The following is a 27,844-nucleotide window of genomic DNA, read 5'->3' as shown; positions in this document are numbered from 1 at the left end:
TACAGAAAAATGACCCCATTCTTTGAAAAAAAAAAAAAAAAAAAAACGTAATTAGGCTTTTCCTAGGTTTTCCTCCATTGTAAAACAGGGAACCTTGGTGAGGGTTGGAGGTGAAGGTCTATGAGGCAGCAACGGCTTTACAAAGATGATCCTAGACCCTTCTGCCTTCCCTCTTCTCCCTCTTACTGAGTAAAGGAAAGTTGTATTAAGCTGATGACTAAGAAACTGGAACTTCAGCCTCAGATCCACATTCACTGTCCTTAGTTCCTCTTCTACAAACAGATGCTTGGGCATCTTGATTTCCAAAGTGTATGTGCATGCAAACATATGTGCATGCAAACATATGTGCATGCAAGCATATATGCATGCAGGTCTATGCAATGGCAGCAGGCAAAAAGAGGGAGGCCGAAAACTATTCAGCATGAGTCACTGCAGTTAGAAGAAATGTGGGCGGGACCTCACATGCCAGCAAAACTCCTCCCCTTCTCAAAGGCTAATAACACTTGGGTTTGTCTAATCATTAAAGGGAAAGAATGAAGCCAGCAGGACATCAAAGTCCAGCCTGCTGAGAACCAACAGTAACAAAGGAGCAAGGAGCTAGCAGCAATGGAGCCTGGAGCTTCAAGGGATGGAGTCAGAGCTGAGACAACACACCCAGCCCTGGGCTCTGGAGTCAGCCTGCACACCTATGACATCGTGGTGGTGGTCATCTACTTTGTCTTTGTCCTTGCGGTGGGAATTTGGGTGAGTGGGAATTAAGTAATGCTGAAGCCTGGCAGGGAGGAAGAAAAGCCTCTCATTTTCAACCCGGAGAGAAGTGAGTGAGAGAGAGAGAGAGAGAGAGAGAGAGAGAGAGAGAGAGAGAGAGAAAGGGAGAGAGAGAGAGAGAGAGAGTATCCAACCAGAGATATCTGATACTATAGTACTTTAGCAGTTATCCACTTCCATCCTGTCTCTGGATATGGGTGACTGAAGCCCAGAAAAGCCCATGGCCTGCCTGAGTAATGGATTTACAGTGAATGAGGCAAGTCAGACCAGGAACTCTGACTCCTATTCCCTTTAGCTTCTGTGAGTCTGACCCTCCTTTCTTCTGCCTCAAGACTCCTAACTCAGGGAAGGCTAATCCCCAGCCTTCCTCTATTTCAGTTCTTATCTTGGACAAGGAGCTGGACTCGTGTCCTCTTGGGGAATAGCACTTTCCAGACTCCAACGTTCCTGTTGTTCTCAGAAACCACAAAGCTGAGGCCAGGTGCAGAGTGTTGAGCTCAGAGAACCCTGAGCCCAGATCTAACTCCAGTGGTCAGAGCCATGTGGCCCTGCGGATGTGGAAACCTCTCAGTCCCCCATGTATCTGTAGTTGATTCTGTTGAAAGTTATAATCATTTGGTGACAGTACCCACACAAGCACTTGATACAGTGCCTGACATGCAGGTTCCCGGCAATCAACAGTGACTGTTATCAACACAAGACTCTGCTGAAAGGTCAATACCTTTTAACTACTGTGAGGTGGAGCATCACCCTACTCTCAGCTAGTCCAGAATTCCTATGGACCTTAGTCCACTCCTCTGACGAGGGGTTAGCCCTTGCTTTTCAGCCTTGGTATGGGGGAAGAGGTTAGTAGGCAGGAGTTCAGCAGCCCCTGTGAGGTGACCAGCAGGAAACCCCTTAATTCCTTTTGTTTTTCCTTCCTCTACTTGAAGGATCTCTTTTCTCAGATGTAGTCAGATTTGTTGCCTCCCGCTCTGAAGTATCTTTTAGTCCTGTTCAGCTTTCTGTTGTGACAAAACATTGTAGATCAACTTAAGATGTCTTTAGGATCCAGGTTTCTGAGGCCTCAGACTGCACCCAGATGGCCATTATAATGGACACATGGGAAGGCAACTGAAGCCTGGGTGGAGGAGCACCATTACCTCATGAATACTGAGAAGCAGACAGGGAGAGAGGAAAATGCTGGTGACAATACATAACCATCAAATCTGCACCCTATGTGACCCATTTTTTTTCTAATCAGGGCTCATTTTCTTTCCATAGTTTCTACCACTTCCCAATATCCCATTAGCTTTTGAATCCATCAATGTATTAATATATTGATTAAATCAGAATCGTCATAAAGCAGACAGTTCCTAAAATCTCTACTTCTAATAGTCCACTGAGGACTAAGTATTTAACACATGAGGCTTTGAAACATTTCAAACACAAATTGCAACACACCTTTACCCACTGTCAGCCCACATCACAGACACTAACAATACCCCAATCATCCCTAAACACACTAAGCCTAACTTACACCCTTTTCTCTACATCAATACCAAAGATTTGGAGAATCCACAACTATCATTCCAGTTCTGTTAATGTCTTGACCAAGACATCTTGGTTCATGTCTCCAGAGAAAGTACTTACACTCATATCCCAAAACAGTTTACTGACAGATCATCTACTACCTCCTTCCAGGATCCTGAGTAGGCTCAATGGGATGTTCCAATTCCAGACCATATCAAGGAATGACCCAAATAGAGTTTTTCATTCTGCCCAGTGTTCAGAGACCTGGGCCAGACAGCTACAACAGTGCCTTCTGCAGTGTAGAAGCCTAGCTGGGAAGAAAGAAGAGGCTGGCTTGGGGGAGAATTGGACAGTATAGCTCTAAGACAGATTCCAACCCATCTTTTGGAAGAAGCTACTAAGAGAAGGGATAGTAAGAAGGCCCTGATTATCTTCCAGTTTGTTTTCATGACATTCTGCTATTCCTGAAGACCCTGGACAGCCTGTTTCCTTTGTTCTTTCCATCAGTCCTGAAAAATAGATGGTGGGAAAAACTAACAAAGATGATTTGGCTCTCCCACAGGCTGTAGTTTAAAAATACTGACACTATCAGTATAGAGACAGCTCTGCTCTGCCTCAGTTCTTGCTTTCTTTGTCCCTACAGTGCCTGCACCAAGGAGGCAGTTAGTTTGGGATGAAAGGTAAGAACTGTAGAGAGGCTAACATCTCTGCATATTCTTTCTAGTCATCCATCCGCGCAAGCCGAGGAACCATTGGTGGCTATTTCCTGGCTGGGAGATCCATGACCTGGTGGCCAGTAAGTTGGCTTTCCTTCTTCCTCTTCTGGGATCTATTCTCACCTTTCACCAGCCATGGCTTCCTCTCAGATTTTCTTACCAGAACTAAATCAGTACCTTCCTCATGTTTTTGCCAACTCTGGATTCCTCTCTTGCACCAATCCACCAGCAGCCCGGGATGCCTTTTGTATGTGTCACAGATGGCTCTCTAAGGGTTCTTTTGTTCTATCTAGAAAGAAATCAAAGGTGAAAGGGGGACATACTGTTGATAGCCCTCAACTTCAGAAGTTTGTAAGCTGGGAGCCCAAACAGAAGCTTACAGCTCTGTACAATAGAAATGAAGTCTCATGGCCCCAGAGAGTTTTTGTTCTAGGTACACAAGGCAAGAGTTGTTATTCTGAGCTTGAAACTCTAACACCCATGAAGTTACATCTCTGACTTTGGGGTGTTGAGCCCCTCAACTATTCAGCCTTTTGTGTCTCTCTCAAATGTTTTCATTGATCCAGATTTATAGTACTCTCAGCTACCATTCAACTCCTAACAGACCCTTGGGCTCTCAGCGGTCCCACTATGGTCTTAAGTTTCTTGCAGTTTCTGATCTCAATTTTTTGTTTAACTCTTTAGCCTAAGGTTCTGTGTCATAGCTTTGAAGATCAGGGTTATTGGCTCTCAGAGTGTTCTGGAACTTGGCTGCTTTCTCACTACTAAAGCTCTGTGGCCTAATATCTGCTCTTCATGTAACAAACCCAGTATGTTCCCTGAGTAGGAAAAGGGACCATTTGGTCCAAATGTTTCAACCCTGAGATACAGTAGGGAGTTTGGGGGAAATACACTGAAAAGAAGGCTTCCAAACTAATTAAAAAAAAGTGACAACCGATGAACTTATAGGCCAGGAAAGAAGTGAAGTGCATTTTACTCAGAATATAGTTTCCACCATTACATCATCATATACATAAAGCTTCCAGTTTCCTCTAGTCACACTCATTAGATTAGGACCAAGCACAAGCCTCACGCTGTACTAATCGCAGACTTTCCGTGCCCCTGAGGAGAATCTCCTCCTCCTGTGTTATTGAGTATCTATAGACTAAGTAATCATCTATCATCCACAAGGCTAGTCTAGCCCAAGGTGTGGTCTTTCCAATTCGGTGCATGTTTTCTGAAGTGGTCATGGCCACAGCACAGCCTCCTCAAGTAGCCATTTGTGACTTCTAAGAACCAAGTTGCAGCATCCATCTGAAGCTGCACTGTTAGTCTCCTCAATGGATCCATAAAGCATTTGAAGCAGGTGAGATACCATGGTGACAATCTTACCAACCATGCAATAGGAGCTGCTCAATTGACAGCTGCCCAATTAAGGCATCCAGGCTTCAGAGAATTTGTCAGCTGTCAGTCAAAGAACAAAGCAGCTCATACTCCCCACAATTTTGCTCATTCACAGGGAACAAGTTATAAGACTTCAGAAATAAATATTCTTAGTAAGACTTTGGGTGCTCAATCTTGTATCCAAATACCCAGGGAGAGTTGAGTCCCCTCCTCCTCTGTTTTCAAATGTGGGCCTCATGTTGGGCACTGGACCTATCAAATTATATCTGGAGTTTTCTGCTATAGAAATGCACAGAGCTATGTGGGCATATAAACTTATATAAACAATATAATCAAACCTGGAGAAGAAGGAGGAACTGGGGTTACTCATTGCTTGATGAAGTTGCTAAGGCAATGAGGAGATAAGAAGTAGAAACTATTTTCTTGAGTGACACCTGCATTTAAAACTAAAGAATAGTGATGTGAGACTGCTTCCAACAATCTCCAAAAACTGATCCCAGGCATTTGTAAACCTCATCTCTCCCACAAGACCACACCCTAAATTTCTACTGATCCTTGAAAATTAACTTCCTCTTCCTAAAGTCAGATGAAGGGAGGTCAGGCCTATGTCGAAACCCAGTCACACCGAATGTTCACCCAAATTCTCACAAGGTCATTCATGTACACATACATTCTCACCTTCTCCCAATCACACACCCACACCTCAAGGCAGATGCACACACATTCATAAAAGTCAATGTCCACATATACTTGCACAGTGCACACATGTACTGTCCCCACTCACTCCCACGAACTCACTCACATACTCTTACACCAAACAACTCAACTTCCACACATTCTCACCTACCCACTTACTCACTTGCTCTCTCATTCACGCATGTGTCATGTCTGCCATGTCTGCACCTCCATTTTGGTGATGCTCACCTTGCCTGCCTGATTACCACTACTCACATTCTACTCTCGAAAGAGTAGAGAAAGCCTGACAGCCTTCAGGAGCCTCTAAGAGTTCTGTTTATCTGGAGCATAAAGTCTGAGGAGAAGGAAACTTATATCCATTTAACATGATAGACTACCTGAGCTGGAAACCTCAGAGCTAATGAGAAATGACTTGTGTTTCTGGCTGCATCCTTATGAGGAGAAAGAAGAACCCCTGGAAATGGCTCCACTTAATTAGCCAATGCCTCAAAAATCACAGCCTCTAGATGCTTCCACTCTTAATGGTCCTAAGCCCAGATTGCTTTACACTAGCTCTGACCCCTGACTCTTAACCTCACTTGTGCCTTGCAGATTGGAGCATCTCTAATGTCCAGTAATGTGGGCAGCGGCTTATTCATCGGCCTGGCTGGAACAGGGGCTGCTGGAGGCCTTGCTGTGGGTGGCTTCGAGTGGAATGTAAGGAAGCTGACCTGACTGTTCCAGAGTGTGGAGGGTCAGAACCATCTGGGCCTGACCTTAGAGATGAAAGATATCTTGGAAGAACTTGGGTGGCTGTTTGGTAAACAGAAGACCCATTATATTGATAATAAAATCAAGGCCTTAAAAAAAGACTCAGCTGAAGTTATCCAGAAAAGCTGGGATGAGGACCCAGGTCCTTCATTTTCTTGTTCAAGGCTCTCCATACAACATGCTATCCTCAGGTGGGAAGTTCAACTTTTCTACAATCAAAATACCTTCTCTCTGTTCTTCCAGGCAACTTTCCTGCTTCTGGCCCTGGGCTGGATTTTTGTCCCTGTGTACATCGCAGCTGGTGTGGTCACCATGCCACAGTACCTAAAGAAACGATTTGGGGGACAGAGGATCCAGGTGTACATGTCAGTCCTGTCTCTCATCCTCTACATCTTCACCAAGATATCGGTGGGTATGCCTCCAAGTTGGATTCCTTACTGTGGACCTTATGCTGAGCTCACTCATGGCAAGGAAGGAGGGAGGGAAAATGGGGTGAGGAATAGATGGAGGGAGGGTATAAAATGAAAGCATGTGTGAATTAAATGAGAGATAAAAGAAAGATCCATGGATACACATGGCCTTAGAGAATGCCTCCATCCAAAAGTGGGACAATTAGAAATGGAAGATAAATGTTTTAAGTGAATATTGATCTTTCATTTAAAAAACTATCCAACTAGAGCCCATTGTTTCATCTTTTCATTAACTGATGCTTTTTGGTTCAGCAACTAGTAAAAGCCTAGAAGACTGGAGTCAAAAGATTTCTACTGTCAACTTATTGAACTAAAGTCAGAAATCAAAACCTAGGCATGTGATGTGAATTATTCAAGTCTACACAGAGGAAGGACTAGATCTGCAATCAGAATTTGATCTTGACTTCCATGGCACCAGAGGGTTAACACACACACACACACACACACACACACACACACACGCACACACACACACACACACACACACACACACACTATCATATTATAGATTCTGAAATCAGTTCATAAGCAAGCATGTGATGGGCTGAACAAACTGACTAAAAGGAACACAGTCAATCAAGTGCTAGATCTAGCAATAAATTACTTTGAGGTCCAACGTTGTTAGCTGGGACAAAGCCTATACCCCAAGTCCCACAATAAACCCAAGCACATATATTGTCCAGAATCCATGGTTGTCTGCCGAGCCATCCCAACAGGCCCATGTTATGTCATGGAGCAGCCAGCACCCTGTGCAGCTCCCTTTCTCCCCTCCCATATGCTGCCTTCTTTATCTCTGGCTTCTTCTAGCTTTCTTTCCTCCATCTTCCACTTTCACTCTCAGCCTCCCTTTCATAATAGACAAACAAACCACCCAGGCTTAACTGTTTTGTTTTTTCATCAAAGCACTATACAGTATCTCCCTCTAAGTTCTACCATGCCTCCATGTCTACAAATTCAAACCCACATCCCCTAGTGGGGCACTTTAACACCAAGACCTAACTCATCAGTGTGGCACTTTAGTCTTGTCTTCATTGTTTGATGACAACTGAGGACAGGCTGAGGGCACCTGCTAAGGCAGGTGACACACCCACACCAACCATCCTGGAAGCTTTGGGTGGCATGGACTTGTGGGTGCTGGCTTTCTACAGACTGACATCTTCTCTGGAGCCCTCTTCATCCAGATGGCCTTGGGCTGGAATCTCTATCTCTCCACCGTCCTCTTGCTGGTGGTGACAGCTGTCTACACCATTGCAGGTAAAAAGGGGGAAGGGCCACATTAATGTGTAGAGACAATGAGGTGAGAAAGGATCCTGTCACTGAGACAGATACAGAAAGATGATGATGGAGACATGCGTAAGACTTATGGTCCTGAGAGGGACAGTAAGAGAAAGAGACACAGAGACAAACAAATAAAGACAGAGGTGCAAGAAGAGAGAGGTCACGGAGAAAGATGGAACAACAGTAGGACAAAAAGGAGTAGGAAGTACAGACATGAAAAATCTGTTCCACTCCACAGAGACAAAATGAGAGAGACATGGGTTACTGCTGAGGACGAGCTGCACAGAGAAAAGGTAGAAGAGGTAGGCCATAAAGAACCCTCCTATTGATGCTGATTGATGTATCTTCTCCTTGGGTACCCAGGGGGCCTCACAGCTGTGATCTACACAGATGCTCTACAGACTGTGATCATGGTTGGAGGAGCCCTGGTTCTCATGTTTCTGGGTAAGAAAGAGGTCTAAATACACCCCATCTTGACTCCTAGAACTTTCTATAGCCCAAAGCCATATAAATTTTCTAGGTCAACACTCCCTAAAATCAGGGTCCTCACTACCCCAAAGCCCAAAGCCTAGTACCCTTGCCTATTCCCAATCTTTCTATCAGTTCAAACCCAGAGGCTCCCATGGGGCTAGGAGCAGTGCTTCAGGCCATTTCTCATACCATATCTCTCCTACAGGCTTTCAGGAGGTCGGCTGGTATCCAGGCCTGCAACACCTCTATAGACAGGCCATCCCTAATACCACAGTTCCCAACACTACCTGTCACCTCCCAAGGCCTGATGCCTTCCACATGCTTCGAGATCCTGTGAATGGGGACATCCCCTGGCCGGGTCTCATTTTTGGCCTCACAGTCTTGGCCACCTGGTGTTGGTGCACAGACCAGGTAATGTCCTCAGCCTGACTTGGCCCAGCAGTGGCTTCCTGAAAACCAATAAACAAACAGGCACTCTGTTGTATAGACAATCGTACATTATCCTGGGACTGTGTGAAGGCAAAATTGGCAAGTTGTGGGGCTCGCTGTACTTAGTCCCTCTCTGACCCAGCGGCTTGTCTCCCCTACTACTGTTTCAGGTGATTGTGCAGAGGTCTCTCTCAGCCAAGAGTCTTTCACATGCCAAGGGAGGCTCAGTATTGGGGGGCTACCTGAAGATCCTCCCAATGTTCTTCATAGTCATGCCTGGCATGATCAGCAGAGCCCTGTACCCAGGTAAGACCTAATAATGCTCTCTGTGTATTGTGGGTTTTGCAAGGCATTTACAGAGAAGTATTTCTGGGATAGGTAAGCTACAGCAAGGGCTGGCAGGATTTCCAGAGCTAGCAGTGGCCTGAAAGGTAGTTAGGAAGGGAGAGAGTGGGCTGCATAAGAAAGTAAGGGTTGAGGCTTAATAGTGAGGTGTTTGTGTGGTAAGTTGACGAGGGCTCAGTTGTACTGGCCGATTTTGTGTGTGAACTTGACACAAGTTAGAGTTATCACAGAGAAGGGAGCCTCAGTTGAGGAAATGCCTCCTTGAGATCCATCTATAAGGTATTGTCTCAACTAGTGACCAAGAGAGGAAGGCCCAGCCCATTGTGCATGCTGTCATTTCTGGGCTGGCAGACCTGGGTTCTATAAGAAAGCAGGCTGAGCAAACCAGGGGAAGCAAGCTAGTAAGTAATATTTCTCCATGGCCTCTGCATCAACTCCTGCTTCCTGACCTGCTTAAGTTCCAGCCCTGACTTCCTTTCGTGTGAACAGCAATGTAGACAGTGTAAGCTAAATAAATCCTTTCCTCCCCAACTTGCCTCTTGGTCATGATGTTTTGTGCAGGAATAGAAACCCTAACTAAGACATCCCCTAAAAGGACATTTTAAAAAACATTTTAGACATGTTCAGACAACATCATATAGCCCCCTTCTTTTGCAGATGAAGTTGCCTGTGTGGACCCTGACATCTGTCAAAAAGTGTGTGGGGCCAGAGTTGGATGCTCCAATATTGCCTACCCCAAGCTGGTTATGGCCCTCATGCCTGTGGGTGAGTCTCAGCTCCCACACCCCTTTCTACCACTTGGTACCTCCTCTAAGATCATAGATTCATACCTATGATAGACTGAAGGACAAATAGATGGAAAGAGTGAAGAAAAAGACTCATCTCTGTGATCATTCCAGCCCATGCGCGCGCACACACACACACACACACACACACACACACACACACACACACACTTCCTCAAGCTTTCCTAAGACATCTGCTATGTGTTCCAACTATTGGAGATACAATGCTTAAAGGCAATGCCCTGATCCCAGGCTTTATGTGGTATCCAGGAACCATTCCTGGGCTTCCCAAGAGTATAAGTCATGGTGACCAGAAGAGCCTAAAGGAGGCATTGAACAAGCCTAGGTGGTGTCAGAAAGAATTATCCAGAAAAAGAAAGTACTGCCTGCCGAGTCATAAGAAACACCTTGTCAGAGACCAAGAGCAGGTGGAACACCATTCCAGGAAGATAATGAATGCACTTGCAGATGACCAGGGAGGAAAGACCATGCAATGTGCCAGCAGCAGAAAGGATGCATGAGCTCAACTTTCTGTGGGAATGCTATGGTCCAACACCATGCAGAGGAAACAACTGTTTTTCCGGGAGTAAAGAAGGTCACTGGATGCTGGGGCTTTTTGATTCAAACATGAATGATTAGAGTTGTGCTTCCATAGGACCACTATGCTCGTAAAATTCAACATGGAGACAGACTAGGAGGGGAAGGTCAAAAAAACATCAGTGAGGAATCTTCAATGCTCCAGATAAGCAACACCTATGACTGGGGCAAAGCAGTGGTGTTAAAGATGAAGAGAAAGTATTTGAAGACATTGGTAAAGTAATATTGGTAGAATCTGATAACTCTGTATTCATTAGTGACTAGAAAGACAGAGACCCAAAGATGGTTCTAATTCATGATCTTTAGAGGTGGTATTTGGTCAAGGAACTGGAAGGCTGTGTATGAGTGGTTATTGTTTTTCTTTAGTAGTTACAGCCAGTCAGAGAAATAACAGAGATAGTGAAGGTCAAGGGCCAAGCAGTTAACAAAGAAGGAAGGAAAAAACTGAGGAAAGGATCTAGGATAATGCTGCCATCTGTGAGGGAACACAGTAAGGCGTTATTACAAAGAACTGAGGAGGAAAGCTCAGTGAAGTGCTCTCAAGGCTTTCAGGGAGACACTAGAACATTTGAGGGAAAGAGGCCCTGGGTGGGCCAGAGAACTACTGGGATTGGGGTCACCTCCCCAATGTTAAAAGGTCATTTCCAGAAACTTGGCCATCAGAAGTAGAGACTTTAAATATTAGTGTGCCCTCAATATTTCTTCTGTCCAAGTGAAGAAAATGGAAAGAAGTGGAAAGAGGGGGAAAGGAAAGGAAAGGAAAGGAAAGGAAAGGAAAGGAAAGGAAAGGAAAGGAAAGGAAAGGAAAGGAAAGGAAAGGAAAGGAAAGGAAAGGAAGCTACTAGTTCAAAGATCATCCATTTATCTAGCAATCTACCGAGCCAGGAAAAAAGCCCAGGTCTGTTTCCAAGACTGAGACTTCAGGCTGGACTATAATGTGATACAAAACACGTATGTTTCAAAGAATAGAAAACATATCATAAACATTTAAGAATGCTAACAGCCTTTTACTCCCAGCCTCAGAGATTCACAACTGGAAAGCAGGACATCAAGACTGCAGAGAACCTATCACCTTGACTCACTGATACTTTATGGTGCACAGGGGCAATCAGGCTCAGGAACTGCCAGTGGGCTACCCCTGGACACAAAGCAGAGGCAGAGAGTAGCCAGACCCTGACCTCACGCACTGCCGGCCTCCTCATTCTATATCTTCCCTAAATGGGACCCTCACCAGCACTCACAGCTTTCCTTCCTCCGTCCCAAACTTCCTGGCCTTGTGTGACTCGGTTGCAACCCACATTGTCCTGGCAGAGCTCTTAAATGAATACCACTCAGTATTTCTACTCAGCTCTTTGTCTCCCTAGGTCTGCGAGGCCTGATGATTGCTGTGATCATGGCTGCCCTCATGAGCTCACTCACCTCCATCTTCAACAGCAGTAGCACCCTGTTTGCCATAGATGTGTGGCAGCGTTTCCGCAGGCAGGCATCGGAGCAAGAGCTGATGGTGGTAGGCAGGTATGTGACCCATGCTTTCAGAACTCTCTCTCCTCTCCCATCCCTGTGTCATGGGAAGACCGGCTAGTCTGGACCCCAGGCTAGCACTCGGAACGGTAGGTTCTGTGTGACTTTGCTTTAAGCTTCGTGCCCCTCTCCCTCTTTGGAATGCTCGGGGTCAGGATCCTTACCTATTTTATAGCCTCTTGTACAAGATCTCGAAGCTCGCCGCGAGATGATAATGGATAACAAGCAACGGTTCTCAGCCTAGCTAATGCTGTGACCCTGTTATACAGCTCCTCGTGTTACAGCGACCCCCAGCCATAAATTTATTTTTGATACTTCATAGCTGTAATTCTTCTACTGTTATGAATCATAAAGTAAGTATTTGATATGCTGGATATGTGCTCTGTGACCACTGTGAAAGAGCTTTTTGATCACCAGAGCAGTCACGACCCACAGGTTCAGAACCAGTGGTGTTAAACCCAGCTGGACAAAGTATGAGTAGGAGGGACATCTCGACCCTTGACGTCTTTTGAGCCAGCTCTGGCTATTGTACCAGGACAGTGAGAATGCTACTAACCTCAGGGGACAGTGAAGTACAGTCTTAAGGAAGATGTCCATAAAGACGTTGTCTCTGAATGACCCACAAGCCTTGAACATGAAGCTGTGAAAGTTGATGTTCACCTTGAGTATAACATTTATGTTTTTAAAAGTGTAACTTGGTGGTAAATGTTCTTACTCTTCATAGACTAGGGATCCAGAGTTCAAATAAGGGTAAGAGGCTGTGTTCTGAAATCTCTGCTTCACAATTCATGTCTTCATGGTTCTGTGTTTGGAACTAAAGAGCACATTCCATCCTCCTTGGTGGTTAGGGATGTGAGATTAGATGCCTCTCTCTTCACACTCACTGTTCCTCCCCGGTGTTTGGTTTCTGCCCTACAGCCTGCTTATCTGTACACTGCCAGGCAGTGGCCATGCCTCTAAGAGTAGGACAGGAAAGGAAACTAGTAGCAAGGAGGATACATAGGCAGTTACTTATCTAACAGGGCCTGAGAGAGGCAAAGTTGGAAAAAGAGGAGAGAAAAAGTGTTTCAGAAGTATTCCTCCAGGAACGCAAGAGAACTGTTGTTCTCTATTAGTGTGAGTTTGGCGCCATCTGGTGGCCATACACTTTACTGCATTCAGTCTATCCAAGAAATGTTCATCCAGTTTGTTATTAGTTTTTTTAAATCAGTCACCAAGAGTCATCAGATCATCTAAGAGGAAATAAGAGAAGAAGCAGAGACTCTTGGCCAGTGAAAGGGCAGTGAAACAAGCCACTCTAGATAGCGCTGAGTGCAAAGGCATCCTAAGCAGAGACTTTTCAGCACATGGCTGGGGTGAAAGGTATATTTATTCCTCAATGGTGGACAGAACAACCTGGAGCCATCTGCTGTGTGAAACTAAGGGTTCTTGAATTCTGGGGTTCTAATTTCTAGGATCTTAACTGTCTAAGCTTCTGCATCTTAATATTTGATATCCTTTGATATCCTAACCTACAGACCTCCTGTGGCCTGGGATAACTCACTTTCCTTTCCTGATTCCCATGCACGCTCTCTTGACCACATGTGTGGCACGCTCATAACCCTGTGCTCTTCCCACAGGCTGTTTGTAGTCTTCCTGGTACTCATCAGCATCCTCTGGATCCCCATCATCCAGAGCTCCAATAGTGGGCAGCTCTTTGACTACATCCAGTCTATCACCAGCTACCTAGCCCCACCCATCACAGCCCTCTTCCTGCTGGCCATCTTCTGCAAGAGGGTCACTGAACCCGTGAGTGAAACACTGTGCCCCTCCACACACATACCACAAGGTCTAGGGTGACACTCTATCACTCATCTTAGCCCAGAGCCTTAGGACTTTTGCCCAAGGCACTGCCTTCTCTAGGTTTTAAACTATTACCTTTGAGTTAAGGTTCTCTTATATGCCCAGTAAACATTTGTCAACCTAAGTATATCTTCACGAATGTAATGGTTTACAAGGTTCACATGGATTGCCTATCTTGAGCAGACAGGAAAGAAAAATTATTAAGTAAGCAAAGAACAATGGCCTCTGTGAGGTGAGGAGCCAGCAAAGAGGATCCAAAGAGAGGTGCAGGAAAGACTTCCTGGAAGAAGTGACATTTGGGATGATTCCCAAAAGGGCAGTGGTAGAGAAAGAGACTGCTGGAAAAAATGTTCAGGGCAGCCTAAGGTTCTGTGGTCTCTGCTCCAACTCTAAGACTGGATAAGCTACGCAAGCAAAGCTGCAGCAAGGACAGCAGTGTTAACCCCGTTTGGACTCCTGGGGTGATGCACACAGCTGTCCTGTAGCTACACTAAGTTCTGACAAATGTGAGAAGGGGGTAGAGATGCCAGGAGGGAAACCTTGACTATGACTATATCTCAGGATAAAAAGAAGACACTGGCCCGAATCTGCTGGGGTGTCTTGAAAAGTTAAAGGGTGTCATGTTCATGACTCCACACAATCAAAGAGAGAACTCAAGGTCATGACAAATGCCATCATAGGAACCCCTCCCTTTATCCCTCCCTAAGAAATATGTCTACTACTTGCAAGATCTATTCCTGGTGACATCCACAGATATGGCAAGGGCCTATCAAAGCCTGGGTCAAATTCATTCCAAAGTGCTGATTTCAAGATCAATATCTCCTTAAGATCTCAGTCATCTGACCAGTTCATGCTGGGAATGGGTGTGGCTTAAGAACACGTGGGATTACCATTAATGTGAGGTCTGAGACTTTCATTTATAAAAAGGAGGGGTGTGACTCCGCTCAGATTTCTAATTCTTATAACAGAATTTTGCCAACAGGCTCCTGGTGTTCCCTGCTTAAGAGAAAACACAGCTCGTTCTGTTTGCATACTGAGCATCTGCAGCTCAGTGCTTGCCAACCTTTCTTTTCATTCCACATAAGAAAACTCTGAGCCAGGATGCTCAAACCAATGGGCTCAAGTCAACTAGGAAGCTCACACCCATCTCAGTACAGTGCTCTGTCTGCCCTTTAAGTCAAAGCACAGAGTGTTGATGGGGAACCAGTAGGAAACCAGTAAGAGAGAGATATTAAAGCTTAAAGCAGGGTTTCTCAACTTCCTACAATCTGCCCCCACCTCACCCCAGCCTCTCTCCTCCCTGTCCACGTTTCCACTCTCTCCTCAGGGTGCCTTCTGGGGCCTCATGTTTGGCCTGGTCGTGGGAATACTGCGTATGATTCTGGAGTTCTCATACTCGGCCCCAGCCTGTGGGGAGATGGACAGACGGCCAGTTGTTCTGAAGGACTTTCATTACCTGTACTTCGCTCTCCTCCTCTGTGGACTTACTGCGATCATCATCGTCATAGTCAGCTTCTTCACGGAGCCCATCCCCGATGAAAAGGCAAGTTGTTGTTTAGGATGTGGCTACTAGAGGCAATTAATTCCCCTGCTTCCCATGCCTGGAACCCCCCATTGGGTTTTATCCTGCTGGGTTATGGTCTCACCAGCTGCCAAGCAGATATCTATTGGAGGACATGCTCACTGGTGTCTCAGGCGAAAAGTAACACAATCAGTTCAGTAACTTACTGTCTACCCACTATGAGACAAGTGTGGTGCTGGGTTAAGATAAATGGTCCCTACCAACAATTGCCCTCAGGAGAGCAGATGCCAGCACAAACTCTTAACTACAAGAAGAGGAAATACAGAACTTCTAGGCTTAATGAGAGGAACAAAGCACAGGTATCCAGGAACAGGTGCACTAGCAATGTCTCTCTGAGTTGGGCTTAGAAATTATGTGTGTGTGTGTGTGTGTGTGTGTGTGTGTGTGTGTGTGTGTGTATTATATAAGAGAGAAGTAAGTACATGAGAAAAGAACCAGAGAGCACTGGAACCCCATCCTCTGAATACTGATGTACAAGTCTCTTAAAGCTTTTTTTCCTCCAGTCTGTTTGGTTTACTAAAGCCAACAAAATTATCACTGACTAAACAGCATAAACCTCAAGAATGTGTCACTTCACCATTTGGAGCCTGGAAGCCTGGGGTCAAGGGAGAAGCAGGTTATTTTCATCTGACAGCCTTCCTGTGGCTTGGATGTGGCCATCTTCTTCCTAAGTTTGCACGTAATCTTCCTTCTGTGTCTGTTTGGGACCTGATCGCAGGAGGGGCAGCCCATACCACCTCATCGTGCATGAATTATTTTCTAACAATACTATCACCATGCGTAGCTGATAGTCCAAGATATGGGAGTTAAGGCTTCAACATACAAAGTCTGATAGGACACAGTGTGGCCACTGAAAAAAATCTGTGGTAGAAGTTGGGCCCTAAAACATTGAGAGGCAGTCGCTGACAATACTCTCACCTGTGTGGTGCTGTGAGCTTGAACAATGATTCTATGACTCTCCTAAACAATGATTCATGACAGATGAACAAGTGGGGCTGCCTCTTGCTTGTGGCCAGACGTGACCTCTTATTGTTGGGCTCTCTGATTTTCCCTTGTCTGAATTCTCACTCCACATATTAAAGCATTGCCCTGCTAGAATCCATCCCAGGATCATCTCTGACATCACTGATGTTGACTACAGAAGTAGTGTTTTAGACCTTTGGGCCATTGGGGGGGTTGGGTGGGAGGAGATAAGAAAAAGTTCAGGGATACCATCTCCGCCCCCTCTTTCTACAGACAACCTGCTTAAAGAGCAGTCCTCACTTCCAGTGTCCATTTCTATCTGCACTCTCTCAACCCACTGATGTCCCCAGAACACCACTCAAGTTTTGCTCATTGAAGCTACTCCTATTCTTGTTGCTAAGATGCATGGTTTGTTCTTGTCATTGTCTGATGTCAGTTCTAAGGACAGCTGGACACCACTGACCACATCCTGGACTGCGAAGGCCTCTTCTGTACTCAAACCAGGCATATTTTTGCTCCTGACTTTTACTTTATTGTTCTAATCTTTTGGTCTCCTCATGGGCTATTCTTTTACCTTAGAAAAACCTCTGTGGCAGGTTACCCTAGAGCACCTGTTCTCAACCTAATCACAGCCCTTTTGGGGGTCATGTGGCAGATAGCCCGTATAACAGACATTTACATGACAATTCACAACAGTCCCAAGAGTACAGTTGTGAAGTAGCAATAAAATCATTTTACGGTTGGGGGTCAGCACAACATGAGGAACTATTAGAAAAATTGAGAACCACTGTCCCACAATGTCCCTGGGCTACTAATTTAACAACTATTTATGACACTCATTTTTGTCTCTTCTCTATTCACTCTGTCAAGACTGAAACTGAAAATCTAACTGTCTCCTGGTGGCATGAAGGTGCAGTGCCTATGAGCTATTAGTGAGAACACAGAGCAAACATGAAGTTCATAAGCTGTACAGAGATGTGCAGAAAGAGACAAGCCTCTCAGATCCCAGACAGAGGCACACCTGGGCCTAATACACATGGTGCACAGTAGGACTGCAGAAGCAGGCAGGTGACACTGGCTCTGCGTGGAACAAAGCTGCTGCGGCAGGGGAAGAGTGTTGTTGAAAGAGAGGCACCATCATGGTTGGCTCTAACACCACTGATAAGAGATAGAGAAGCTGAGCTTTAATCTTCTGGACCAAAAACAAACAAACAAACAAAAAAAAAAAAAAAAAAAAAAAAACAGAGAAAAGAAAGTTACCAGAGCCATCCAAGGGACAGAGGCTTGGTTTTCCTTACTGAACATCTCAGAAACATTACAGACACTTCAAGCTCACCACCATATTTGTGTGCACATTTTCCCTGTCCTCTTCTCTCACAAAGCCCCAAACCCGCTCTTGTATCTTTCCCCCCTTGGAGGGGCTCAGTTACCCATGCCATCAGGTGAGCCAGGGAACAAGACCCACCGTAGCCTCTTCTCTTCCCTTGATCATTTCATAAGTCTCCATATCCTGTGAGTTTTGCTCTCCTAACGTCTCCGAAGGCTGCCACCTCCTAGAATGGGGAGGTAGATGGGTGGTTGAGTGGTCGCTTAAGTAAATGCTTGCCTGAGTAAGGCCCAGGTCTGGCTCCAGGCACTGCAAGGGGAATCGATGCATAGATAAATGCAGAGACCTTTCCCTCCTCCCTGTTTTCTCAAGCACCTAATATTTCTCTCGATATTTCTTATTTCCCTTTCCAACCATTTCCAGTCTGGATCGTTTCAACTCACTTTGAGAGAACCTTGAAAACCCAGCTTACAGATCCTTCTCTTTGACTAAAGGCTGAGGAGCTCTTGCTGGCTTGCAAGTTGGCTCTTGCCAGTGATCAGCTCCTCCCCTGACCTTCGAAGCTTTGCACTGGTGATCAGGCACCTGCTACCTGTCTAGGCTCGTTTCTCCCAGGCTGAGCTCCATGCTGGGGAATTCCCGGCTCAGATCTCACTTCCAGCACCTAGCATAGGCCTGTCGGAAAGTGGCTATACAAGAAAGGCTCCTATTTGAAGAAAAGGGAAAGCAATGTGGCTTTGATCTTCAGCCTGGTTCTTATTGCTCCAGTGAATGAGACCTCCTTCTCCACAGCTGGAATATCCTCTGACTCCAAATATTGTTTCTGTTTGTTCTAGCTTGCTCGCCTGACCTGGTGGACGAGGAACTGTGCCATACCTGATCTGCAGAGGAAAGCCTCTGTGAGTGTGAACAAGACAGAGCGTGACAACTCTCCAGCAGTGGCAGGGAGGCCAGTGGTGGAGTGCCCTGCAGGAGATGGGGAAGAAGCAAATGCCACCCAGGGGCCTGAACAACCAGGAGGTAGGTTGAGTGCATCTTGGGGCAACATAATGGGGCATAAAGGAGCTTGAAGACAAGCAGAATGCTGAGCATCCTCCAAGGAGCAATTTTGTGGTTACTGGGGATGTAGGACTCTGGGAGAAATCCAATCAAAAGCACCCTTTCACCTTCCCATGTTACTATAACATCAGTTAAGACCAATGGGAGTCTAAAGACTGACTTGCTAACTGATGAGGTGGCTAAGTTCAGAGTCTATCCACAGAGAGGTGTGCTTCCTAATTCTGAGGCCAGCATTGGACAAAGATGCCCACACATTCTCCACAGGATCTAACCAACGGTCCAGAAGAAACCTATGGGCAGGAAAGTGAACAGTACATCTACTGATTTTACTCCATGTGGAAGGTGGCCCAGTCTTCACCCGTGGGACCTGGTGGGAAGAGTGTAGAGCGTGCCTGTACACCTGTGCTGTTGTCACATGGACAGTGTAGAAAAATAGCTGCTTTCCTGCCAGGTTCTTAGAACTGCTTATGCCTTCCCAGAGGTTGCTAAATGTGTTAGGATAGTACATTAATTAAATCAAAGCCACAGTGTGCCAGTTGACAATATAATGAGGTCATAACCTTCTTGCAGTGAGATTAAATAATAATATTAAGACCTCACAGTGATAGAATGACATCATTACTGAGATTTTTTCTCCAGTTATAATATTCCCAAGGAAAAAAATTAAAATTCCAAAAGTCACATCAGCTGCAAGTAAAAGTCCAATTATCTTTTCCCTTATGAAGTAGAAATTTAATAAAATACAAGTGCTGTGTTTATTTCCAGCCTTAGGTAGATGGCATCTCAGTGCCTGGGTGAAGCTGGGATTCTCTCCCCAGCTGTTTTACATAGATTTGGGCAAAACTCCCAGCCTTCAGAAAGCCTGGTGTTTTACCCGCCTCTGCTGTGCCCACCTTTCTGTACCTGCAGGAAGTTAAAGATACCTGATGAAGCTGGACATGCGCATTGGTCGATGCTCTGCATCCCAGTTCTTCTGCATTCACTGGGTCTGAAACCCTGGATTGCCCCTCAGGCTTGAATGGACCCCCACTTTTTGAGGCCCTTCACCTTCATTCAAGGTCCTCACTCTATAAAAATGACCACTCCCTAGGAGCTAAAGACACCATGTCCTCCAGAGCCAACAACATCTAAGGCTCAATACTTCTTGCCCAGGCAGAGGTGGTGGAAGGCCAGTGGAGCAGTCTGCAGAGGAGAGATGCTCTCCCACAAGCACGAAAAGTAGACACAGAGATGGTCATTTCACAGGCACCACAAGCCAAAGCCACTCTCTCTGGTCTTACCAGTCACCTGACTTAGGTTCAGTGCACTTTGCTTGGCCAAAAAAAAAAAAAAAAAGTGTAGCTTCACTTTTCTTTTGCAAGTGTTAATAGCCATGTGCCCAATTTTGAATGGGTCTTAAAACTGCTTCGCCCCTCACTGCGAAGACTGACTTTGGCCCCTGCAAAGGTTATGAGCTAAAAATACCATCCTCCAAGCCATCATGCAGGTGAAGCTGCTATGAGGGAAGAGAGGAAAGAGTGTTTCCAGAGGAAAGGAGTCCATGGCTGGACCCCAGAGTTAGATGCACAAACCATTACAGAGACAGACTGGCTCCTTGCTGGTCCCTGTGTTCACGACAAACAGTTCCTATTGATACAAAGGAAGGCCTGCTCCCTGTGAACAGCTAACTGCCCCTAAGAGAGGAAAGTAAGCCTCTGAGTCAGCCATGATGTCCAGGGAAAATACAACCCCAATGCCTCAAGCCAAAACACCACTATGGAGGAGTGAGAGGGACAGAGAAGGAAGGTGCTTGTGAAGTGGATCCTTGAGGAAACAAAGGAACCTCAAAACAGGAGGAAAGCAGCCCCTTTAAGCTTAGCCCTTGTGAGCTGTGTAGTCACAAGCTCAGCCGCTCTCTCCATACTTCTGGCCTGGCCCGAATTCCTTAGGCACCTGAGCATTTGGAAATCATTCCCACAGCCTCACACGGCCCCAGAACTCATAGTTCTTACAGCGTTTTAACCACTGTTTACATTAGATGCTTAAACAACTCTTAGAATAATGCAGAGCATGTCATAGGCTGTGAGAGAGAGAGTGCCCACCATTACAGGAAACAGGATGAGGGCAGAGCTGGACCTGCTGCTAGGTTCCTGACTTCCAGCTCAGTGTTAGGCCCCATAATTGGGGAAATATGGTTTGGGTGTTCCTTCCCCCTTTTTAGATAAAAGAGGCCAATTTCTGTCCCCACTCTGCACTGGGACTCTGAGTGACAAAGCACAGTGCTATCTCCAACATACTATCCTCATAGTAAAATGCTTCTGAGCTCTGACCATTGGGTTCTACTGCCAAGGTCACAGTTCAAACTACAGACTCAACTTATCACCTATCCTGTGCCTCGTAAAGTGTCCTCCCATGTGTACCCCACTCCTTCCTTCCATGTCTTACTATCCCCAACACTCTCAACCCCTTATCCAACCTTCTCATTCTTCTTCCTTTATTTTGCCCCCCGTCCCTCCTTCTTTCTTCTGATGACCCGTCCACCCAGCCCCATACAGGTCCTGGGGAAAGTGGCTGTGGAACTGGTTCTGCGGACTCTCAAGGACGCAAGAGCAAGCCCTGAGCCCAGCTGAGAAGGCTGAGCTGGAGCAGAAGCTGACCAGCATTGAGGAGGAGCCGCTCTGGAGATGTGTCTGCAACATCAACGCCATCATCCTGCTGGCCATCAACATCTTTCTCTGGGGCTATTTTTCGTGACTCCACGAACTAGGATTTAGTTGAGATGAGTAAAAACCCCTGAACCCTGGTCAGACCCTGAGACCAGAGGCAGGCTCTCTCAGATTTGCTGTGCTAACTGCAGACCACAGAGGCTGAGAGCAAAAGACCCCCATGAGGAGCATCCAGTCCTATGTGCTTGTGAAGTGGAGATAAAAAGGGTTAGACTGATCACCAGGATTGCCCATGGTCACACAGTAGGACTCACACTGGGTTTCCAACTCCAGCTCTCTTTCTACTCTACTGCCCTGTAACCCTGCCTCAGAAACATTTTTCCCTCAGTTTATTCAACAGTCTTTATTGTATGTATATATTCTGGTTAGACACATTGTAAGAAAACGGGTAGAGAACTTTATAAAAATTATCCATGTACACTGGATTTTTCACTTCTCTTACCCTCATTCCATCTCAGTAAGATGAGTCCAATGAGGAGGGTCTTTCATGCCATTGGTTCCCATTGTGCTGGCCAGTCCCATAAGAGCAAAGTCATAGGAAAAATGACAGGTATGGACAAATGTTCCAAGACCAGAATCCTCCTTGGTGTGGCTCTAATTCTGCTTCTGCCCCAACACCCTCTCCTGCAATCTCCATATCCTAGGAACTTAGAGCCCAGCTTGAGAGATAAAATGTGTTGAAACAATAGAAATCAAAGAGCCCTAGGAGGCAGAGAGGACAGCCTTAGTGTGGACACACCATGGCCTTTATCTCTCTGCCTTTACTTGCCAAGACTCCTTCCCTGAAGTACTCCTGACACTCTCTCCTTGAGCAGCATCCCATAAAGAGTCAAGGTCCCACAATGCAAAGGCTGTCCTGTAGTGCCATCTCCCTTGCAGATGGTGCATGCCTATGAACAGGGTTCAGTGGTGATGCTAAATCTGACTTTGTACCTATCAACAAAAGTCAATAGATTCTTGTTGGAGTTATATGCTCTTCCAGGCCCTGTGCCTTTTACTCTCTGGATGGTGGGAAAGAGAGTTGTGGAGTTGTTGGTTTCTGGAGAGGAGACTCCTTAAGGTATCACAAGCAGCTGAGTCTCGAACATGTAGGCTGAATGCTACAGATGCAGCTGAGAATGGCCCTTCTCCCTCTCCTCTGGTCCTCTACAATGTACTTTTGGTCACCATGTCAATGATTGCTCATTCTAACTGAGGACAAATAAAACTGCATTTCATTGACCTGCAGACACAGATGCATCTCTGAACCTCTCCTCTTACAGCTACCTCCAAGTTGTTCTTTCAGTGACTTTCTGACCACACTGACTCTTTGAATCAGAGAGTGCACTAAGTTGGTCCATCTTGAGAAGCTGTACCCTCCAGCAACACTGTGAGAATCAGGACATTTATAATTTAGCCTATAGTGAGTGCAAGGAGTGAAAGAGGCCCATGGTGGGAGTCGGGGCACCTAAGTTCTGCTCCCAGCTCTCTAAAGCTGAATAAATGAGGGAATTTCAAAAACTTCTTGTTCATGAGATAGTGAGCTTGTGAGTGGAGAGGAAATCAGAAGCAAACAAAATGGTGTGGCAAGAAACTTATGGGTGAATGTCTGCTCTGAAAAGAAACAGTAAGGAGGAGAAGGAGGAGAAGGAGGAGGAAGAGGAGGAGGGGGAGGGGGAGGAGGAGGGGGAGGGGGAGACGAAGAAGAAGAAGAAGAAGAAGAAGAAGAAGAAGAAGGAGGAGGAGGAGGAGGAGGAGGAGGAGGAGGAGGAGGAGGAGGAGGAGGAGGAGGAGGAGGAAGAAGAAGAAGAAGAAGAAGAAGAAGAAGAAGAAGAAGAAGAAGAAGAAGAAGAAGAAGAAGAAGAAGAAGAAGAAGAAGAAGAAGAAGAAGAAGAAAAAGAAGAAGAAAATGAAGGAGGAGGAGGAGGAAGAGGAGGAGCAGCTTTTGGTGAGGTTGGGACATAGTCAAAATCTTACAAGGAGTCAGCAATTACTATGCATAGGAAAAGAGCAAGTTGGCTTTGACACAAGTGGGTCCAGAGAACCATGAAGTTAGCCTGACCTGAGACCTTAAAAGTCCTGAGCTAAGGGGTTTTCAGGGTAGAGTTCATGGTTCCTGATGCACAATGTGCCTTCCATTTCCTGAGAGGCTGAAGCACTTCCTCCAGGCTGCCTCATGTTTCTCTATATGTTCCCTTGGAAACTGAGGAAGCATGGGAGCTTGACAGGACAATTGGTTTAAGACATTCATTTTGTGAACCCTGTGAAGTTTGCAAACATCATTGTATCCTGACAACAACACCTATATGGATCCTTTTTCCAGATAAAGGTATAAAAATTCTGATTGCTCTCAATAAAACTATCACAGCCTAAGTCTTGCTGTGATCCCTCCAACTGTCCTGGTTTAATTTCCAGAGGCCAAGATCAGGTATAGTTGGTGCAGTAAGTAAAGACATTGGGAATCCTGAATCCACCCCAAGGTCTTGGATGGGTCTCTCATGGGCATACAAATTGCCTAAGAGGGAGTGAGGGACAGAGAGAGAGAGAGAGAGAGAGAGAAAGATAGAGAGAGAGAGAGAGAGAGAGAGAGAGAGAGAGAGAGAGAGAGAGAGAGAGAGAGAGAGAGAGTCTATTGGTAAATGTGTTTGTCTCACTTTGGACACTAAAGTTTCACCCACCAAACCATCCTTCCTCTGTCTTAAACACTGTTCATGTGACTCCCTCTGTCCGGAACACTCAACCTTTGACTTCCTCTCCTGTGCCTCCTAGCTCCTGCTCATCTCAGGAACCATCTCCTCCAGTGACTTACTGATGCCTCTCACCCAGTGGTCTGTGCCTAACAACAATGTATTAGAGATACATCAGCTACAAATAAAGCATATTTCAAAGGTGATGAGCAAACCAGCTTTGACATATGTGGAACTGGAGGACAGGACATTTGGAATCCTGCACCTACCCTAAGGTCTTCGATGGATCTACCATGGGCACACAAATCGGTAGATAGTCTCCAAAGCTGCACACATCAGCCTCCCACACCACAATGCATGTGTCCCCTTTACAACTTTGTCACCCCATCATGCTTTCTAACAAGGTCGTGTTCTCCGTCTCAGGTTCTGCCAGCTTACCTGTGAGTAGACAAGAGGTCACCCAGTCCATATATATGGTACCTCAGCATTGTTCTAGGCTTCATTGTGTACACTGTGTGTGTGTGTGTGTGTGTGTGTGTGTGTGTGTGTGTGTGTGTGTGTGTTTGTTAAGATAGTAAAGACATTTTACCAGCCCACTCGAAAGAAAACTGCTTGTCCATTGTGCCTGTTGGCGGCTCTTACAACCATTTTCCAGTCCTTACTTCAGCTTACCTCATCTCACTGCAGGAGGGATAAAAGGTCAAGGGTCAAAGCTGGCATCATAGTTTGATATTACTACTCGATTTGTGATGCTCCACAACACACTTACTTCAATCTCTTCATCCCTTGATCGAGAGTGAATGTAAAGGCTAAATCTTTTCAAGCACGACATCAGATATTTATATCCTGATTAATTCTACACAAAAAGAAGGCAGAGTCCATGGGGCAGTAAGGAGGCAAACAGGGGAAACAAGTCCCATGACAACCTGGGCAGGAGCAGCACAAACAATGTCATGGAGGAGGAGAATCATTTCCAGAGTGGAAATGGCTTTGCCACAGCAATAGCAACATTAAAAAGAAGCACTGCACTGTGAAGGGACATCTTCAAAATAAATAGTGTGCTTAAAAGCATCAAGAAAAATAAAATGTTTTAAAGGTAATTTGCAATTGAGCTTGAACCACAAAAAACACTCAGTTTAACCTGGGAGACTCACATCAGTCGGAAGAGGTGGGGCTGCTGGACGGCAGGCAAACGCAGGGTAGGTTCCCATCGGCCTAGAAGGAAAGCCACTCAGGACTCCCAGCAGTGACATGACTGTAAGTCCCTCCTTTCTCCGGGGTAAAAAGTTGGGAGAACTTTGAAGGTTATATATAAATATAAATCCTAGTGACTTAAATTGAGGTAGTTACAGTATATGTTCATATTTCAAAATCAAATCTCAGCTTTAGCCCGGATTCAGGCTAGAAATGTTGGACTTTTTACTATGATCTTATATTAAATCTACAGCTTTTGCTGAAAGGGAAAAAGGAACACTCTATGCCTTACCTCTTGAAGAATGTCAAGTACTGCCCCATCTCTTAGTGTGGTCTGCATATACATTTCAGGTTTTTTTTTCCATTTTTACTGGATATTCTCTGTATTTACATTTCAAATGTTATCCCCTTTCCCCTCACTCCCATCCTTCCTCCTCCTCCCATTGCCTCCATGAAGGTGCTCCCTCTCCCAACTACCCTTTCCCACCTCAGCACCTTGGCATTCCCCTACACTGGGAAAACAAGCCTTCACTGAACCACAGTCCTCTCCTCCCATTGATTCCAGAAAATGCTACCCTCTGCTGCATATGTAACTGGAGCCATGGGTCCCGCCTTGTGTACTTGTCTTAGTCAGGGTTTCTATTTCTGCACAAACATCATGACCAAGAAGCTAGTTGGGAAAAAAAGGGTTTATTCAGCTTACACTTCCACATTTCTGTTTATCACCAAAGGAAGTCAGGACTGGAACCCAAGCAGGCCAGGAAGCAGGAGATGATTCAGAGGCCATGGAGGGATGTCACTTACTGGCTTGGTACCCTTCCCTTGCTCAGCCTGCTTTCTTATAGAACCCAGATCTACCAGCCCAGGGATGGCACCAACCACAGTGGGCTGGGCCATCCCCCTTTGTTGAGAGAATGCCTTACAGCTGGATCTCATGGAGGCATTTCCTCAACTGAGGCTCCTTTCTCTGTGATAACTCCAGCTTGTGTCAAGTTGACACATAACCAACCAGTACAGTACTCATTGGTTATGTTTAGAATGGAAGGTCCCCTGGAGGCCCCTGCTAGAGCCCTTCTGTTCTCCTAGCCTGGGTCAGAGCTTTTCTGACATCTTCCCCATGCTGTTTGAAGCCTTTCTTTATACACCCCAGTGAAGGAGGCTGACAGCCTCCTGAGAAGTGGCATCCACCACCCACCTGGGGCAAATTTGCTGTTAAATTTGCAGTTTTCAACCCAAACAAAAGGAGAGCTAAAGTGAATGAGCTATTCCAAAATTAGAACCCAACAACTGGTAATTTCTTTCTGAAAAAAAAAAAAAAGATAATAATCTGGAGAACTGCAAACTCATTGCAGAAGTACAGGTTTATCTGAGATTTAAAGTCTAGGCACAGAAAGAAAACTGTACCTTTCACTGTTTTCGTGTTGGCTTCCCCTATAAGCAAACAAATGCTTTGAGGGCAAAGGCTACCTCTTTAATATCTCCATATCAGCAACACTAGCCATAATGATAAACAAATATGACTCACTCAGTAAACATCTAATAACTGAACTAGACCTTGCTGGTCACTATTATAACCACTGTTTACATATTGGGTTTTATATTAAAAAGGAATTGTCATTCGCTTCCATCTAAGAAAATGAAACACACGCAGAAATGAAAGAACATTCTTTCACAGAAACTACTAGTTTGACTGTTAGTAAAATCAAATAAAAGTTCTGAGCTAGTGTGCATTAAGGTCTTACTAGTTACAATGAGCATAAAGTACATGTAAAACAAGATATAACCTGGAATTAGTCAAAGTTTTCTCCGTGTGTAAAGATAAGGCTTTAAGAAAACCAAGTACTGACAAAAATGTATTAGTATTTTTACATCTGTACATTTATCTTTGTTTTTTAAAATAAAGTTGTCCAATTAAAAAAAAGTTCTGAATTTACTTAGAAAAAAAAGAAAGAAAAACCTCCCTAATTATTACAGAGAGAGACCTCCCACCTCTGGACCATTCCTCACCTTGGGCTCTCAACCTCACTCTGAGATGCTGTCTTTTACAAAGAAACAAAGCCTGAGGGCCACATCCGACCGCCCTGCCTCTGTGCCTCCACAGTAGTCCTTGAGCCTGGACTTCTAACTGGACATTCAGCCCCACCCCAACTGCAGCGCCCACTTTCAGGGCATCCTTTGTGGGAGGTCTCCTTTGCCAGGCTTACATGACAGTAAATGATATATATTGCCATTATAGAGAAAATATAGGCCAGGCAAATAAAGACAGCAGGCACTAAAAGTGAAGAGCAAAACACCTTGCTTGGGAACACATCTAAGAACTAGAATTACAGATACTGTCATGGAAAATATTTATCTTGACATTTAACTATACACTGTGAGATTTCTGTGCCATAAAATACAGTCAATTGCATTTGGCCCCAGATTGCAAGACAAGTAACTAAAAGGACATGCATTGTGGGGTGTGCAATAGAGAAGCTGACATGGCTGACACACAGTGGGAGGAAAATAAGCCAAATGAGATGTGAGAAGAGCAAGCTGTGTCACTGACGACCTTGGGGACCAGCATGACAATGATGACACAAGAGTGAGATTGTACCAGAGATGGTAGAAGGATGGAGTACATCCAGGCAGCACCTCATCTCCTTAGTAATAGCATTCCTGCAACATAGAGAACTGCGGGGTCAGAGGTTACTATAGGATGGGGATTTATGAGGATGATGCAGTATCATGAAAAGGAATAAAAGGCCTGTCAGCACGTACTTGTGGTACTATGAAGTCATGATGA

General features: G+C 45.4%; 1 protein-coding gene across 1 annotated transcript; it reads left to right on the top strand.

Annotated features, from left to right (window-relative positions):
• Positions 1 to 594: 594 nt before the first annotated feature.
• Positions 595 to 21,227, top strand: SLC5A9 (solute carrier family 5 member 9; the record flags this gene model as incomplete). Its single annotated transcript, XM_080921219.1, has 14 exons — positions 595 to 744; positions 3,005 to 3,076; positions 5,667 to 5,771; positions 6,069 to 6,233; positions 7,444 to 7,549; positions 7,937 to 8,017; positions 8,250 to 8,455; positions 8,644 to 8,779; positions 9,476 to 9,583; positions 11,565 to 11,715; positions 13,341 to 13,509; positions 14,891 to 15,106; positions 18,272 to 18,455; positions 21,019 to 21,227. The coding sequence occupies exons 1-14, from the start codon at positions 607 to 609 to the stop codon at positions 21,225 to 21,227; spliced, it is 2,046 nt and encodes a 681-aa protein (XP_080777345.1). The 5' UTR covers positions 595 to 606.
• Between the last annotated feature and the right edge of the window lie 6,617 nt (positions 21,228 to 27,844).

Source organism: Micromys minutus (assembly GCF_963924665.1).
Source record: "Micromys minutus genome assembly, chromosome: 9".
NCBI lineage: Eukaryota > Metazoa > Chordata > Mammalia > Rodentia > Muridae > Micromys > Micromys minutus.
The sequence above is the reverse complement of the archived record's forward strand: the minus strand, read 5'-3'. Positions and strand labels throughout refer to the sequence as shown.